The sequence below is a fragment of the Adelges cooleyi genome, unplaced genomic scaffold, assembly GCF_023614345.1.
Source record: "Adelges cooleyi isolate 19-005CV unplaced genomic scaffold, UGA_ACOO_1.1 ACOO_flye_CR_arks_rails_tigmint_CR_PRNA_574, whole genome shotgun sequence".
Taxonomy (NCBI): domain Eukaryota; kingdom Metazoa; phylum Arthropoda; class Insecta; order Hemiptera; family Adelgidae; genus Adelges; species Adelges cooleyi.
The window spans coordinates 6,909,644-6,927,982 of NW_026096268.1; the positions used below are offsets into that span (position 1 = coordinate 6,909,644).

Genomic DNA, 18,339 nt, shown 5'->3' on the forward strand with positions numbered 1-18,339 from the left:
ACCGGACTTACTTTTGAAGTTATAAGCAAAAACAAAAATGTGCTTCTTTCTTTAAAAAATAACTAAGGCAAAACTACCATGACTAAAATTATCTTGAACTCGTAGAGATACTATACGATATCTATACATTACATACTACATACTATTTAACGAACTTTTAGACTAGTTCAATGGTATCTTGATTTTGCCAATGTGTTTTTGTGCCTCCCTTTGTTTCTACATTTAGGTAAATAAATTTTTACAGACTAAGAAATAACTAGTTGTTCAATTGTGTAAGTTTAGTTTTATTATTGGTTATTAGGTTCATTTGCACATGGCATAATACTTGGTTTATAGATATGAAAAAGACTAAATTATAATGTTTGTTAAAAATGACATACAAATTATAGAGCAACATAAATTATAATTGGATAGTATACAAAAAATACAAATTTCACTAGTTGGTATGAAGTCGATTAATTTAATATTAAATTAAATTATAAATTAAACAACTTGTTTGTGAACTTTTTGTTTATCACACAAAAATAATTTGGAGATATTTTCATGAAAAAATAAATAAATAAATAAAGATTTGAATTATATAATCCGATTTGTGCTTTGAAACGAAAAAGAAAAATGATCATCAATTTACATAGTTTTGTGTAAATACTTATTAACAAATAAAAATAAATTTTCAAAAAAAAAAATTTCATTTTTTTTACAATTGAGAAATAAACAAAATGTACAAAAAAAAAACAGAAAATGTTACATCATGGAAATAAGTTAAACGTCCTATTAGTCTTCATCAGATGAAATAATCACTTTTCGCTTCTTTGTCTTTGGCTCTAAATCAGATTTCAGACAAAGTAAAATTAATAATCAGAAAAGAATTACATTATTTTTAGAAAATTTAATCTAGTCGAGTATTTGTGTTTGGTTAAGGAGTAATATTATTATTTAAAACATTAAATACTTTACTTTTTTTCTTATGAACTCTCCGTTTACGGCCCGCTTTTTGAGAGTCCGGATGGTGTTTAGTTACTATAAACAAAAATAGAATAAATTCCTATGTGTCTTAAGAAAAATATTTGTAAGTGTCGTATGCTTACCGGTAATTTTTAAATCGGCAAGTCTTTCCAGTTTCACCCACGTCGGTGATAATTTGTACTTGAGTATTTGTTTGGCAATCCATTGACTAGAATCTGAGGTATTTTCGCTATTATTCACTTTTGTATTGTCAGTGAAGCCACTAGTAGTAGGTTGGTTATTGGCCTGTGTATCATCAATATTATCGCTTTCAACATTAACTGTGGCTTGACTGTTTTGTGTTTTGTTGGCCTGTGTATCATCAATATTATCACTTTCAACATTAACTGTGGCTTGACTGTTTTGTGTTTTGTTGGCCTGTGTATCATCAATATTATCGTTTTCAACATTAACTATGGCTTGACTGCTTTGTGTTTTGTTGCCACCATCAATGGCTTGATCTTGATTAATAGCCAATGAGCTGATTTCTTTTTCGGTTAGGTCCAGATGCTGTTTGACATGCTCATACCCCGAACAGACTTGAACTTCTTGTTCGGAAAATCCTGAAAACTCCTCCTTCTCGTTTTTTAATTTTACCAACTCAGCATACACTTTGTCACGATTTTTACATGTAATCGCACTTGTGGGAGAAAATCCTATAAATTCACTTGGATTGACGACCAAACTCGCAATGACGCCTAACTTATATTTGCACGGTTCAACTTCTGAATTGTTAAATCCTGTGAAACTGTTTAGTGAGGGGTTACCGCTCGTTTTGGGATTTTTGTAAATGTCGTTTGTCAACATCTTCGTGTTTGTGTGATTAATTGAAACGTTCTTTGATTCCGTAAGTGCTTCATGTTTTATAATAGTGCATTCGGATAGAATATCGTTTTTACAATTATAAATATCAAAAGACTTGCTTTTTTCAACCTTAGAGTCTTCATTAGTATTGAAATTCCTTTTACCCCAGTACAATTCACCAGCTTTTGACTTTAAAATTGGATCGGAATAACGTGATGTTGACGGTCTGTCTAAAGCCGACTCACTGAACAGTCGAACAGTGTATTTACTCGGTTCGTTGTCTGTCTTTTTTGCATCAATTGTTGTATCGCAATTTAAATGGTTCTTTTTCTTCAATGTGTGTTTGAATTTTTGTTTTTCAGTTACAACAGTTTTTTCGTCTTGCTCAGTAATTGTTTTCTTAATATCTTTTTTAATTTTGAAATTTGATGGGACGAGTTCATTTTTAGAAACAGAAGATGTTGTCGAATCAACTACATATTTCTTTTTTTCAAATGTTTGTTTTTGTTGAGAATCAGATAAACGATCAGCCGGTTCATTATTATCACATATTTTAATATTGTCTAGAGCAACCGATTTATCTTTTTGTTCAAGATGAATATCATTTGTACTATTATTATTATTTATTAAATGTTCTTTTCTAAAAATTTGATTGAATGTAGCATCCAGTTTATCTTTATTTTTCACTGTTTTTCCAACATGTTTACTTTTGTCTGAAATTTCTGATTGTTTGTCGCCATTTTGTGTGATATTTTTATTATCACTATTGCCCGTTAACCTATACTCAGTCTCTGTTTTGTCATTATTAAAGACCTCACATGAAATAGAACCCATCGCTATAAGCACTTCAGCTGCTTCTTGGTCGTCATTGGAAAACGAGCTGGACCGATAGTCATACGTTTTGGAATCAGTTTTTTTAGCGCTTGTAGACATTTTGTCATGTTTTTTAAGTATACGAGTTTTATTTTTTTTAGATTTGAAGTTTTTAGAATTTTTCATCAAATGGTCTAGAACTTCATCCATATTATCTTTGTTTCTATAATTTTTTTTAATACTTTGGGGAATCTTTGTCGTCAAAGATTTTTGAATTCTACTGCAAGTAGATTTTTGTCTTGAGGATACAACATCATCACTTTGATTACTATTTGTGGTTTTATGTAATTCCTCTTTTGTGGCCATTAGTGTGTCATTTATTACTATTAAATGTGTTTTTTCATGATCCATATGACATGACGGCCTATTGTTTTCACTTTGTTGTTCATTTGAAGTTTCATCAAATTTATTAGATTCATCAACGGGTTTTTGTCTCTCGGACTCGAGACAGTTTGAATTAACTTCATCACTGTGTTTGGATTTTAAATCTACTGTGCTTGTTACAGTGCCACTCGTACCAGATGTTCCAGATATGTCACCATTATAACTATCATCGTTGTACAAACTCGAGAATAACGGTTCAAATTCAGGAGAATCTATTTCGGCTTCATCGTTTATGTCACATCCTAATACTCGATCTATAAACAGTAAATACATGTTTTTTAAAAAAATTTGTTTTAATTTTATATTTCAACTAGAACTGTGTCGCCATTATAAACTTCACCATTCAACATAACATTTTATAAGTCTCAATTACTTTTTACTTTACTCGTAATTTTTTTTAGTTCCTCCTTGTACTCAACTTGTACTATTATAATACTAAATTTATACAACATTTTTAGAATGTTCTGAAAGTGAATAGTTTTGGTTTCAAATTCTTTTTTAAAATGTATTTTAAGTATTAAAAATACATAAAATACAATTTATCATTAGTTGATCTTATTTATTGATTGGTTTAATTATAATTAACAAATTTGGTGTATTAGTAACAAAAAGAAACATTTGTCAAGTATTAAACATAGTTTCAAAACAAGAAAATTTATTATTAATTTATATTAAAAAAAACTGATTTTTGTATTTTTTAATGAATAAACTAGGTGCTGTTCTAAAATGTTGACATTAGCCTATATTTAAAAATGTAACTGATTATTTTTGAAATTGTTGTCGATAGAGAATAATTATAATTTAAAACAAAAGAATATTAATTGAACATATTATTTAAAAAATATACTACTCACATTGCATACTTAATTCTATACATTTACTTAATTGAACTGTTGAAAAAAAAAACAATTTCTACCTCAAAACTTTGTTGAGTTATAATATTGAAAATAAGTAGTTTTACTGTACTATCATGTATGATAAAAATTAAACTTTTATCCAATACACTGAAAGAATTAAAAATTGAGATGATATAATATATTTTTGAATATGAAGAAAAATGTTTGAATATTTAAAACACATTTAAATTATGAGTAAAATCTTTGTGTTCATTTTACAAGCAATAACCCGAGTTTACTTGATAAAATGTCTACCATCTACCAGTCTACCTAAACTAGTTTTTAAAAAAACATTCTTTTGTTTTTAATTAATTTCAAATACTGAGGTTATTTATAGTTGAAGTACTAAATGTTTAATATTGCTCATTTCTGTAAATATTGAGAATTTTATATCTATCTTCACACTCAACCACTCAAAACACCCCTTTACCGTTTCAATACATTTTCTTTCATTGACGTTTACATTTAAAAATCTATCTTTTTATATCATATAACCTTCACTAAACTTCAAGTTTAAGTTTTCTGTAATTATATTTATAGTTTGAATAATACAATATATACTTACTATGATCGGAGTCAGAAGAATCAGTTATAATATTGACTAAATTATTAACATTTATACCAGACACTATACCTGTAACAATAAATACAAATCAAAATGGGAATACTGTTTATTAAATAATTTACAAAATATATAATATGGTATTGATACAACAAAAAGTATAAAAATTAATGTTAAATAAGAACAAACCATTCATTTCTTCGGTTGTGTCATCATTTGGAATTCCCAGACATTCATTGACTATAAATTTTATTTTCGTTTCAAAATTTCTTACAACACTAGTTTCAAACACTTGATTAAGTATTTTATTTGATTCGTTACTAATTTCATGACTTTCATATCTTAAAAAAAAAAAATTGTATCAAACCAAAAAATGTAGTACCAAATTGTAATAATAATAACAACATGTTTGTTGTGCTAAGTAATAAACAATATACTATTGAGTTATATAAATAAAAAAACTTTTTGCAATTTATAATTGTGATATACACTAAATGTCTTTGTTCAACGTTCAAACAAGGAGATTCCATACATTCATTAATATGATTGTAAACAATAGTGTAATAATAGAAATCTAATCTATCTATCTAGTTTAAAATAATTTTCACAGCATTCTCTGCTGAGAACTTTTTTATAAACAGATAAAAGTTATATTTTATAAACTTCCAAAAAAGTTATTATACTTTTAACCAATTCAAATGGTCATTTCATTGAAAAGACATTTGGCAGTTTATTGTAACATACATTAGAGTGATGTTTGACTAAAATATACTAAATTATTTTTTTTTATTACTAAGTTTATATACTCGGAGAGAGAAAGAAAGTATAGAAGTTTAAAAATTTCAAAGTGGGTAAAATTAAATGCCATTAAAATTTAGTTCATGATTTTTTTGAGATCAACCATTTTTTGTACTAACTTCTTTTTACTACAATACATACCCTTCAAACATATACTGTTTTAGTTCCTCTCGAATAGTATTCTTGTTTAATTCCGGTGTATATTTAAGTGTACTAAGATATTTTGCCGCAATCGTTTCCGTGAGCCGTGCTAAGGTTTGGAATCGTTTCTGAGGGTAAAAAAATATTCATATAAGAAAATTGTAATAAAAGTTAACTATATAATAAAGATGAGGATTAGCGTTAAAGGATGATTGAAATTTGAAAATTTGTGTTAAGTACAACAATGTACTAAAGACAATTATTCACAAGATAAGTTTGTTTATTATTTTTATTTTAATACATTAGATGTATAATAAAATTACTGAATTGTCAATTTTGTAATTATTACAGTCATATCAAATAAACATCAGCTATATTAAACTTCTTCTGCGAGAGATGGTACACCCTAAGAAAAAAGTATCTAATGAATAAATTTCTCTTGGGCAAATACTTTTTACTTTAAATTTGTCTTTTAATTTGGTCTACCTTTTTAAGTAAGAGATCTTGAAAATGGTATTATCTGTGTGTAGAAACACAGTTATAGATTAAGTATATTATTAACGATAGACAAAATTAAACATCTCTTTTTCTTCTACACTAGAGGCCTTGTCATGGCAAAATAGTTGACATCCAGGGAATGTGGGTATGATGGGGTGGTTTCCCGTTGCTTTTTGTACCAGCTGGGTGGCCTCTTTCCAGATGGTTGCCCGCCCAGCTAAAGAAACGGCCAGCGACCAAGATTTGAAACCACAGCTAGTGCGTAGAAGCACTGCCGCAGACACCCTCTTGGCTACGACGCCGCAACCTCATAAAGTTAAACATATAAAACTATAATAACTAATGCTTTAAAAATTATTAAAGACTATCTTAAAATTAAAATCGAAACTAGTCTTAAAATAAATTTGAAATTTCCATGTCGGTATATCATAATAACATAATAGTATACAACATAAATATAATAACATTTATTATTTTTATCATATTATGATATACATCAGGTGAAGTTTCACGGGAAGTATATTTATATTGATCTTGGCAATTGATAATTTTTAAATATTAAAAATAACCAAATTACTATTAATTTTTAGTATTTAAGTCATGAATATATAATGGATCTTTACTAATACAGTGCTAAGTTAAGGATTAAGCATTAATCAGGCTTTATAAATTTAATAATTTACATGAATCATACAAAAATAACATCTTACATAGAACATAATATATTTATGTAAATTTCCATACTTTAGTTATAATTTCGGATACACAATCTCTGCGCAACTCATCGAACGTTCCATTTGATTTTAGTAATTCCAATATTGTACAAACAATATCTTCTGTGGTGATCATAATATGATCAAGCTCTTGTGGCATTGCATGAAGGTTCTAGGAAAAACACAAAAGTAAGCTTGAACATCGTTTACACAATTGTTACTATTATTTATTTTTATTACACATTGAGGTAACGTTATTAATAATCATAAATCATAATAAAAAAAATAATAAGTAATAATTAGAAAAATCTGTACTTTTCAACGCGTTATCATTATAATATCATTTAACTGACTAAATAGATAGCCGTTAAGTACAATATAATGTATATGCCTGTCGGCGAATTGCAATGTTTTGACCGGCCAGTGGCTTCTTAGCTTATCACCATCAGTATTGTTATCAGTACATTATGTTGTTACCACGACAAATCTGTGTTGTTACCGTTGCCAATTGGCGCCAAAACGCAAAATTTGTGATAACACTGATAACTTTAATATTCCCGTTTTCGCACGCGACATCAGCTGCTATTATCGATATTTTATTTTATTTTTATTTTAAAACGCGGATTATTATCCAAGGACCAAGCACATATTTTTTATTAATTTTGCAAAACTATGTGTGGGAAAAATATCTACAAATTGTATGTTATCAAAAATCTGAATATAACAGAAACATTGACAGCTGATATTTTGTTGTTATAAGAAAATAAATTTGCAAAAAAACATATTATTTTCGGATATTTCATTAAATACAATATTTAAAATGATTTATTTAAATTAAAAAAAAGGAGAGCATTTCAACAGATGTGTAACAATTATATTATTATATTGTTCAGTACACGTCACAAGTTTTATTATTTTTTTTTTTTCGCTTATACACATTCAGGGCAACTTGTTTATTAATATATTTTTTTAATGTCTTAAATGCAAATAAATTTAATATAAAAGTGCTTTAAAATTGTACTTCATTGCCGAAGTGTGTTATTAGTTATTCGATGGGTACACTTAATGAGTTGTAGTATAAATCAAAAATTAATGAGAAACTATTATTACATTTTATTGTTCGATTGTATTTTGTTATTTAAAGACATGTTGTTTTATTTATGTTTTTTTTAAATTCAAATTTTGTATGGGTCAGTTGAACTGATTATTAGAATAAAGATGAAACAGCTATTCCTAACATAAGTAAATAACAATATCAATATGAAAAGCTTATAAATATTTCTAGAAATTACTAGTCTAATCATGTTAGCAATAAGTAATAGAAACATAGGTTTCTACTTTCAAATATAGTAGTAATAGGAAAATGCATTTAAATAGTACATAAGATCAAATTAAAACGAGTTTTGCTATTTTCTTAATACCTATGTTTTTACTATTAATTAATTAATAACAGCTAAATAATATATTATGGTTAAATAAAAATGTATTCAAATAAAATAATAACAACAAATATATAATACTTAATTTAAATAATGTACAGATGTTTTAAAACCATATGTACGTAAAATAATATTACAAATATAATAAAACACACAAAATTAAAATGCATTAAAATTAATTGATTTAATTACAATAATAGTAAACTATTGTACATATGTTGTTCAAATACTAATTGCCCAAGTTTCTTATTTTACATTATTTATGGGTTGTAAAGTCCCAGAGTATTATATTTTTATTTCTACCTTGTGGATAAGTTATAAGTATTAACAAAATATAATCATTAATTCACGCTGGATGATGGGATAATTTACAAATACATTTAAATTATTAAATATATGTCGTTATTTATTTATTTAGTTTATCAATTTTAGTTTGCCACTCGAGATTTAAGAATAAGGGAGATAAAAAAAAACACTAAGTCCCATCGAGTTTTAAAAGTTATTCAAAATCATTATTTTGTTTATCATTAACGACTTGTTAATACTTAATAAAATAATAACAGCCACATTTTTAGTGTCAACAGGATAGGTACCTGGCACACTGACATTCATTATTATTACAAGCTGACATGTGCACATGCCATGTTAAAAATCCTTACTTTCGTTTTTTCTCTCTTTATTAGTCGTCCATGAGTAAACAAGTCAATGCTAACTAACAACCCCTATTTATGTCGGTAACTTATTTATGGGAAATAATTTCTCCGAAAACTACCGTCCAACATTTCAAAATTTTACTATGATTGTAAGGCTTCTAATGAAATTTATATTTTCGACCTATATAGTAAATTCTTAACACGCGTTACATTTGTCTTTACTTTCACTAATCGTCAATCGCTTAAAAAATATTAATAACATTTTTATTTTATTTTAATTAAAAAAATAATATCGAAAGCATCCGGAATACAGAGAATAGAGTTCTAGAGAAATGTATTCAATCGGATTTCGGAATAATATACTCGCATAAAAGTCACGACGTTTGAAATCGAACGATGATCAAGAAGAAGAAGAGAAAAGAATTATGAGTAGCTTGTTTAGGTTTATTCTTTCGGTTAGAACGTATGATATGTTTTTGATTACTATAGGGGGTGGGAAAGGGGAAGGGGGAAAAAGGGCGAAGGTAAATGGTGAAATAAATTTTAACTATTGTAAACTATTAACTCAGCTTTCTGACTGAAATGGCAGTTGAAATAAATTATTGGTTCGTGATCGAGTTGAAAAAAAATATCAGGGCACAAGGCCGACGTTTTAAGCTTTATTTTTATATACGGTGTTTCAAAAAGCAGCCACATTTTGAAAATTCTATAACTTTTTTAATATTTGTACAAAGAAAAATAACACATACCATTGTGTTCAGGAGGTCCTGAGGTTTATGTGTGGAACATAACATCGGGAACATGACCGCCCCAGCTCGCCCTACAGGCCATCAATTCAACGTCCATGAAATTTCGGATGACGTGTTAGCAGATTTCGACGTCTAGATCACCCATCACTCGCCCTATTTCCGTGGACACCACGGTCTTGTGACCTAACCCCCTGCGACTTCTTCTTATGGTGGTACGTAAAGTCAAGAAAAATTGGGGGGGGGGGGGGTCAGGTCACAGACCGTGGTGTCATCCGAAATTTCATGGACGTTAAATTGATGGCCTGTAGGGCGATCAGGGGCGGTCATATATGCCTGATATTATGTTCCACGCATAAACCCCAGGACTTCCTGAACACAATAGTATGTGTTATTTTTATTTTGAACGAATATTAAAAAAGTTATAGAATTTTCAAAATGTGGCTACTTTCTAGAACACCTTATCAGTGCCGCAACTACCGCCGGTGCAGGCGGTGCATCGCACCGCCAGACAAGCCTCCGGGTTATGTTTAAGGGGCCTCATATTTATGAAGACATAACAATTCAAGTCTGAACATTCATTTCTTAAAACAAGGTTTAAACAATTTTTAGTATACGATTGTGTATTTTTAATGATGACACTTGAATATCTACATTGGCCATTGCATTTAAAATTGATAAATTTTATTTTGTTTACTGTAGTTATCGATATTATGATTATATGACCACTCGATAGCCAAACGTGTGTCGTATAAATAAAGGCTATAAATATTTATACAAAAATTAAATGGAGACCAAACACAGATAACCACCTTATTTAAGAAAAAAAACTATTCCATTTATTTCCATGTATTATCTAATAACAGGAGTGATAAGTTTCCAAAACTATGTATAGATTTATTGTATTATGATACTATCTACGCGCCCGCACCCAGCCGCTGCACATGTATTGGACTAAAAAAAAAATTGAATCATTTGAGTTTATTTTATTACTAACAATCTGGGAAAATATATTAAGGAACTTCCATTTAGTATCTAAAAAATTACAGAGCCCAAATACAAATCTTCATGATGCATGTACATTTTTAAAGGAGGCTTCTTCTTCTATTATAAGTTTAAGGGATCATTATAAAGAGCTAGTTGCTTCTGCAAGTGAGCAATGTAATAAGTGGAATATACCAATCCAAAAAACTATTCGTCGCCGTGTGTATTCAAAAAAGATTTTTGGTGATGTTGCCGGTGATAGAAGACTCGATAGTTCTGAAGACAATCTTCGTGTGATGGTTTTTTTACCAGTTATAGATACAGCAATTTTACAACTTCAAGAAAGATTCAAAGGATTATTATTTAAAGGATTATTTGAGGTTACTAAAAGATTTGAATTTCTGGTACCGCATAATATATTATCATTTAGTGAAGAAGATATCACAAAAGCATCTTAGGACTTTCAAATATTTTACAAACATGATTTAAGTAGTGATATAACAAGGCAAATGCTATCCCTTAAATCCATATTAAAGGATTCATTAAAAAATGTACATTGTATTAAACACCTTTTACAATGTATTTTAGAAAATGATATGGCCTCTATGTATAATGATATTTTTAGTGTATGTATCATATTTATAACATTGCCAGTTACTGTAGCCAATGCAGAAAGATCGTTTTCAAAATTAAAAATCATAAAAAACTACTTAAGAAATTCAATGTCTCAAGATCGCCTGATAAACATAAGTATTTTAAATATTGAACAAAAGAATTGGATATAAACAAAATAATTCAAATATTTGCTACTAAAAAAGCAAGAAAACAAAATTTTCTTAAATAAACCAAAATTGAATTATAATTATTGTTACATACATTTTTATTTTTGACATGTTATAACTTATACACATATTTAAATCATAATATGTTTCAAGATTTTTTTGTTTTTGTAATAAACTGATTTATACACGTATGTAACAAGTATAAAGGTAATTAAAAAAAAAAGTATTCAAGCGTTTAAGTTGAAGCTACCTGCCAATTATAGTTCAGCTCTTATTAAGATTAAGTAAGTATTAAATAGGGTTTAACTTTAGTTTTATAATTGGGGACCCTACAAAACTTTGGGTGAGCATTATAGTAAATAGGGGCCTCTAAAATCAGCCTGCACCGGGGCCTCTATAATGGTAGTTGCGGCACTGCACCTTATATTTGTTTGGTTTTCTCGAAAAAAAGTCTGGTTTCTACAGACAGTAGATACACTAGATGTGCTGACAGACTTCATGTATTTTTATGTCCGACCAAATGACACACGACGAATATTCAAAGAAGTATGTCAAACGCCTTATTTATATTTTGATAACGTTGTACTTAGAAAACCTACTACTCGTTTCATAAACACAGTGTAATCCTCTTCGGCCGGTGTTATGGCCAATAACCAATATAAATTTATAATTAGTTTTTCATTTATGTCGAATATGTCTAACAGCTATTGCCTGTTTACCAAGTAATAAATAAACATAAATAGTAAATGTATAATATTATCGTAAAGCATACCAACATTTTAGACGTGATGTAAGGGCGTATGTATCTAACACTATTGATTTAAGGAGAAGAAAATGTCAAACGGTGATACTTTCATTGTAACACAATGTTATATTCTTACCTGTTCGTTGGTATCCTCCATTTGACGATAAACGTTATTTAATATTTCACTGCACTCTCCAGGGCTGTATTTAACAGAAAATCTGTTTTTATTTTGTTTGGCGTTAATTTGCAACTAACGTTCTTCCGCGATGAAGACAAACCGGAAAATCGACACTGTTATAATATTAAGTCCTCTATCAATACTTGTATCCAGGACATAACGTTCCCCGACAACAGGATTTTGTGGTGTACTTAATATTGCTTTTTGTTCGCAAGCTGTACCCAAAATAACAATGCAGGGGGAGTGGTCGACATGCGCACGCGACCGAGGGATATACTTTGTAAACCTATATACATATAATACACTGTGTCAATCTCTGTATTGATTATTTCATTTTCTATCCAAGCCACCATGTTGCCAAATCTGCAGAAGTTTTGATTGGTAACTATGGTGGGGCTTTCATACAGCCGCATCCCTATAAACCAGAGGGTCCACACTTCGGGTCAGTGAACTGAAAATGTTTCACTAAATCAATAGTATATAATATTTGAGTCTACCAAGAAACAAGCCCTTTTTACTCGAAATTTGAGATTACTGGTGTGTGATACAAATAATATTATATTAATTAATAATTAATATTATTATATGAATAATATTATATTCGTCAGTTATATTTACATCTAATTTAAAAAAAAAAAGATAATATTACTTTCCACGAGTTAGACCTCCAGCTCGCCGTCGAGAAGCGGAAGCGGTAATGATCAGGCACAGATACAAGGTCGGGATTTCGTGTATCGTCCTGAACGGCGTAGAAGTTAGGTAGGAGAGACTAATATCTTGGGATGCTAGTCGATCGTAAAATTAACTTCAAGCAGCATGCCGAACATCTGCGGCCCCCGTGAATCAAGACGTAGGCTGCTGGCCAGTGTCGTAATCTCCTTTATGGAGACCCGGTGGGTTAGGTTAGGTTAATTACCTTATTTTTATTAATTTTCTTTTGATTAAAATTATTGACCATCCCAAAATTTCACACTGTTATCATTTAGGAGAGGATCAAAATTACATAAATGTTTTTCGAAATTAGATAGGAAAGAAAAGCTTTTGAAGCCAATATGGATCTATGGTATTATTATCTGGGGATCAGCAAAAATTTCAAACAATTAAAGCCTTCTAGTGTATATGCCTCAGAATAATTACAAAAGTCTCTTAATATGTTTAAAATGTTTCACTTCACTCCAATCTCAGATACCACAATCGCTGAGTATGCAAAGATAGTATGAGTATATTTATAATAATTAATAAATAATTAAGTATTAATCAAAAATTCAGGAATTTATATTCAACTACAAGTTATAAAAAAATCTCGATTTAAATTTTTTAAAGTTGTAGTAGTCGAGAGGTAATTAGCACGTTTTAGGTTTTGATTTAATTTTTTTTTTGTTAGGATATTTTATTGAGTAATTGTGTTTATATCTAGATTAAAAAAAGTAAATGTCGATGAACACATGCAGTAAAGGACCGTAGTTTTACCATTGATTAAATATACTTAAGTATATTTAATCAATGGTTTTTCTATTTGTTTTCTGGTCAGGTGGCCTTCCTATTCACACATTATGTCATTGTATCGTTGTCATCAGACTTGCTGATTATACATATTTTGTATAGATTGTAAATAAAGAAAATATATTTTTAATAAAAAAAAATAAAAGTTTTACTATTTAATATCTTGAGTGACACCCGGTAAGTAAGTAGGTTTTAACTAAGATTATGAAAAGAAAAAATTAATTTAAACAAATTTTTACCTTAGATACAGAGCTGTAGTATTTATCTTATATTGATGTGTTGATTTTTTGTGTTTCTGTATACAAAATCTTGTATCTGTACCGAATTGCTTTTTTACTGTCTACATATTTGCATTAAAGTATTTGGCAGTTACTAAATCACTTTTAAACTAAATAATCACCTTAAGCCACTGTACATGTCTTAATACGTTGTTTATACTGTACTAGCTTAGACTTAACTGGTTATAAATGAGCTCGATTTTTTTTTTTTAAAACACTATTTTATTCTAAATAGGCAATAATAGGAATTATTTATATTAATAATTTATAATACCATTTCCAATTTGTTCGATGAAAATTTGTACAGCCGGTAAACGAATAATTTAGGATTTTGATTTTGTTTTACTTTATATTTTTAAATTTACACTTTTTCACGATGGGTAAGATTTGGGAATAAAATAAAAATGAGGAATGATAATTATTTCTTTATTTTTTCATTTCACGACACATGTTATTATTTTTTAAATAAATTTTTTAAATGCTTAAATTTGTGTGCACATTCACCGTTTGAAACTAAAAACTAAGTACTACCAATTTAATCTTCAGTTATATCGTTTATTAGGATGTTGCGTACGGCTAATGAGGTTACAATTTTATTTTTAATCACTATTATTGCTATAATGTGTAATTACAAAAGCAATCAATAAAAATAAAAATAAATTACTATTATAATTTTAAGCATAACATGTATATCTTTTTCGTTGTATGTGTTGTACAAAGGTTTTTGTCATATTTTCTTGTGCAATGTTATTTCTTGTACTTTAGACACTGCGATTTCTGTATTTAAAAATCAAACTTATTCATTCTTTAAAAAGGGAATATCATTTCAGTAATGTATTCTTTCCAAACATTGGACAGTTGTATATGTTTTTTTGCCCATATGCCAGTTTGTGGGTCTTTTAAGACAGTTTTACCTAAAAGTAAACGTATTATGTTTCCAGGTAGAAAATGGGAATCATTGTCAACTGTAGTTTATTTTACCTGCAGCAACAACACAGAGGGTAAGAACATTTAAAAAAAAATGGTCACCTTCCAAAAACATTTGACCCTACGGCTCTCTAATCATATAAGAGCGGCAGAGACGGGAAAATAATGGAGGTAGGGTTCCTGCTATCCGTTATTGTCAAAAACCAAAGCAGCTGGAAATGCGGGCAGATGTGTGAATTTTCGGCTGGATGCGTCTGTTTGCCAAAAGACCCTTAGGCTAAACCCCAAAAGTATTTAGCTTTACAAAAAAAAAAAAAATTATATATATATAATATATAATAAACCCGTTAGAACTGCGGACGAAAAATACATAATACGGGTATATCAATTTTAATAAATAATAATAGAATATCCGAAACCGTTGTAGTCAAACATTTTAATAACAACAACTAGAATAATAAAATTTAGATTTTTTTTTATAGAACCTAGTATTTAGATTTAAATATCCTGGTACCAAAATATTACAGAACATATTTTTTTTCTAAATATACTAGTAATATATTACAAGAACTAAAGAACGTGTAATATAGATTTCCATCTTGAATTTTTACTCTAACGTACCCAGTGTATGTTCAGGTGAGCAGAACACAAAATCTGGGAAAATGGTATCCAAAAATATGGAATATATACTTTTTTATAAAATAACGTATACATATTATTAGTGTGTAGCCTTTATATATATTTATATTACACTGGGTGTCTCAAGTTGTTTTAAATAATCTTTTACGTTCTAAATAATATGTTATTTCTATATGTAAAATACAATTATTTTTAAAAGGTCTTAATTATTGTATGCTCGATTCCAAAAAAAAATAATTTATACATACCTATTGTGTATAAGTATATTTTATACATTATTTCCGATTTCATTATTAGATGTACTAAATTTTATGGGATTATAATTTTAGGTTTGGGGGTTTTTCCGTGCAGTCTTTTTTCAGAGTCCTAGTTAACATGGTAAATGGTTATTATATGATTATATACGCGGTATTAATTCGAAGGGGGTGAATTTTACCGCCCACGAGTAGTGTCGCGCACCCTTCTTATACGTTCACGATTGCCATTGGTCGACAGCTGCCTACACGCTCTTGTGTAGTTTTGGAAAGGGGGAAACGTTTGCAGATGGTTGTTACAATAAGGTCCGTTCCCTAAGGTCACAGTTTCATTTGCCAGTTATACAGGCAGAGTTCCAATTGTCATTTGGATGGTTCAGAACTTAGTTAATAGTCAACCGCCGACTATCATTCATCGCATCAAAAAACCACTGAAGTCCGTCTTTGATGTGTGTCAAACACATTTAAAGATGGCCATAATAGAGGCAGCGTTTTCTCGACGTTCACCATTAACGCGAAAAAAGAAACTTGAATTACTAATCATTGAACATCGAACAGTACGTACGTATATTATATTATGATTTTAAGTGTTTACATAAAAATAATATATGTTGGGTTTATACGAATACCTGCTCATGATGATCATTTTGTAAAACTATTTATAGATATCATATGATTAATCGATATCAAAACAATCAACAGTGATCACTAAGAGATCACTAAGAGATCACTTTTGATAAGATCACTATAATTTGTAAACGTCACTAGGTATTCAATAAGTAGGGTTTAGCGTCCTTAATTGTGGTCGCTGCCTATCTCATACCATCCTTAGCAATATTTTGAATGTACAAGGCTTGAATAAAAATTTTATTTTAATTCGTATGATTCTATGAAGACACCGACCACAAATATCAGCCAGAATAAAATTAAATAACACTCACTATGCTCTTACAATTTATAATTAATTAATTAATTTGTTTTTAAATTTATTAACACAATTTAATGTTTAACATTTATAATTAGACATTGTTCAAATATAACATTATCTTAAAGTAGCCATAGGAAATGCCTGTGTTGGTTGTCCTTTTTAGGATTTCATAATAATTTGTTAGAAAGTCCATAAAAAATCAGAAATTTGCTATCAGCAATTTTCTAATAAAGAATAAAAACTCCAATGAAACTTTAAAATAAACTTTCATCTAAATAATTATCACTTTAATACCATTCGGAATGATTATTATCAAATAAATATTTTCTAAATAATTTTAACCATCCGCTTCTGTTCACCAGCCGCGTACTCTTACTACGGCATTGTATGATTTATGTATTTCTGATATGATTTTCACGTACCATATACAAATTAAAAACTTACTTTATATAAGGTTCATATTTTGGATGTATCCATGTCTTTAGTTTTAGATACAACAATTTATAGTTATGAATCTGAATTCAATTTATTTAAATTTTATGGGTGGGCCATAGGGGGCCAAAACTTTTTAGGATGGGCCCTCTGACACATTTCTGGCACCGCCACCGATTATAACCATAACATATTTTATGATCTTGTCAAAAGAATCTGGCTAAGGTAATAAGCTTAAATACACTTAAATTTACCGTCTATTCTACGGATTTGTTGTCTTGAATCTTGGTTAGCGACTTTGCGGTTAATTGATGTCAATTGAATTGCAAACATTTTAATTTGAGGGCACACTCTAATGTAGTTCTTTATCAGTGATAAAAACATGTTTATTTACTAAGCAACAAGACTTTTTTGGGTAAAGTCCTCAAATAAAGCCAAGAGTAGCAGATGTAATATTAAAATCAATCAATATATCATGCGGCACTTAATTTTGGGGATGTATTTTTTTGTGGTTTTAGCTTCAATGCAAAGCTGAGAAAGTATTTTTTTTACATGATTTGCGGTTTTTTTGTTTGTCTGTAAATACGATAACTTATTTTCTCTGGACCGATTTACTCGAGTAGCAATTTTATATATTCGATTGGTACTATTAACCATAGTGGGTTAAAGTAGAAAGAGGCAACCGATATTAAAGTGTCAAAATTAGACTACTAAGGATCGACGAAAGCATAAGAATGAATTTTCTCGTTGCCTTACTAGGTTATTTTACATTGACCCACATTAACTTTTCCCGTAATTGACTAACTCTCTGCATCTACCAGTGATAAAAACGTGTTGGTTTACAATTCAACTTGATTATTTTTTGGGTTTAAGTAACAAATGCAGCCATTAGTGGCTGATGTAATGTTCGAATAAACCAATAATGCATACGGTATTTATTAATTCTACAACGATGTGTGTTTTTTTTTGTGTCTGTAAACTAGCTGCACTGGCTTAAACTCTTAACTCACTGGCTTGGTTTGAACTGTACTGGTTTTTTATCTTCATAAGCTTGGTTGAGTTGCTCTTTAAACTGTTCGTTTTCTTGTTGTTTCAATCATATAATCTCGTTTCAAAATAATCGTCGGTTTATTATTAACATTAACATTATCCCACATTCACTTTTCCCGTATCCGAC

General features: G+C 29.2%; 1 protein-coding gene across 2 annotated transcripts; it reads right to left on the reverse strand.

Annotated features, from left to right (window-relative positions):
• Positions 1–426: 426 nt before the first annotated feature.
• LOC126842831 (biorientation of chromosomes in cell division protein 1-like 1) lies at positions 427–12,195 on the reverse strand. Of its 2 annotated transcripts, none has more exons than XM_050580012.1 (8): positions 12,160–12,195; positions 6,706–6,846; positions 5,464–5,591; positions 4,714–4,865; positions 4,528–4,596; positions 1,089–3,320; positions 958–1,020; positions 427–824 (listed from the first exon to the last, which is right to left on the reverse strand). In XM_050580012.1, exons 1-8 carry the CDS (start codon positions 12,178–12,180, stop codon positions 775–777), a joined length of 2,856 nt encoding a protein of 951 aa, XP_050435969.1. In that variant the 5' UTR covers positions 12,181–12,195; the 3' UTR covers positions 427–774. The 2 variants fall into 2 exon arrangements, with proteins under 2 accessions (XP_050435969.1, XP_050435968.1); XM_050580011.1 differs by lacking the exon at positions 12,160–12,195 and adding an exon at positions 9,516–9,584.
• Positions 12,196–18,339: the final 6,144 nt, after the last annotated feature.

Excerpts from the sequence above, each read along its gene's own strand:
- LOC126842831 (XM_050580011.1), bottom strand. The coding sequence starts at position 9,569 with ATGTTCCCGATGTTATGTTCCACACATAAACCTCAGGACCTCCTGAAC. Across the intron at positions 4,597-4,713 it reads CACAACCGAAGAAATGAATG|GTATAGTGTCTGGTATAAAT; the intron begins GTTTGTTCTTAT and ends TTATTGTTACAG. Across the intron at positions 825-957 it reads GAGAGTTCATAAGAAAAAAA|AGCCAAAGACAAAGAAGCGA; the intron begins GTAAAGTATTTA and ends AATCTGATTTAG.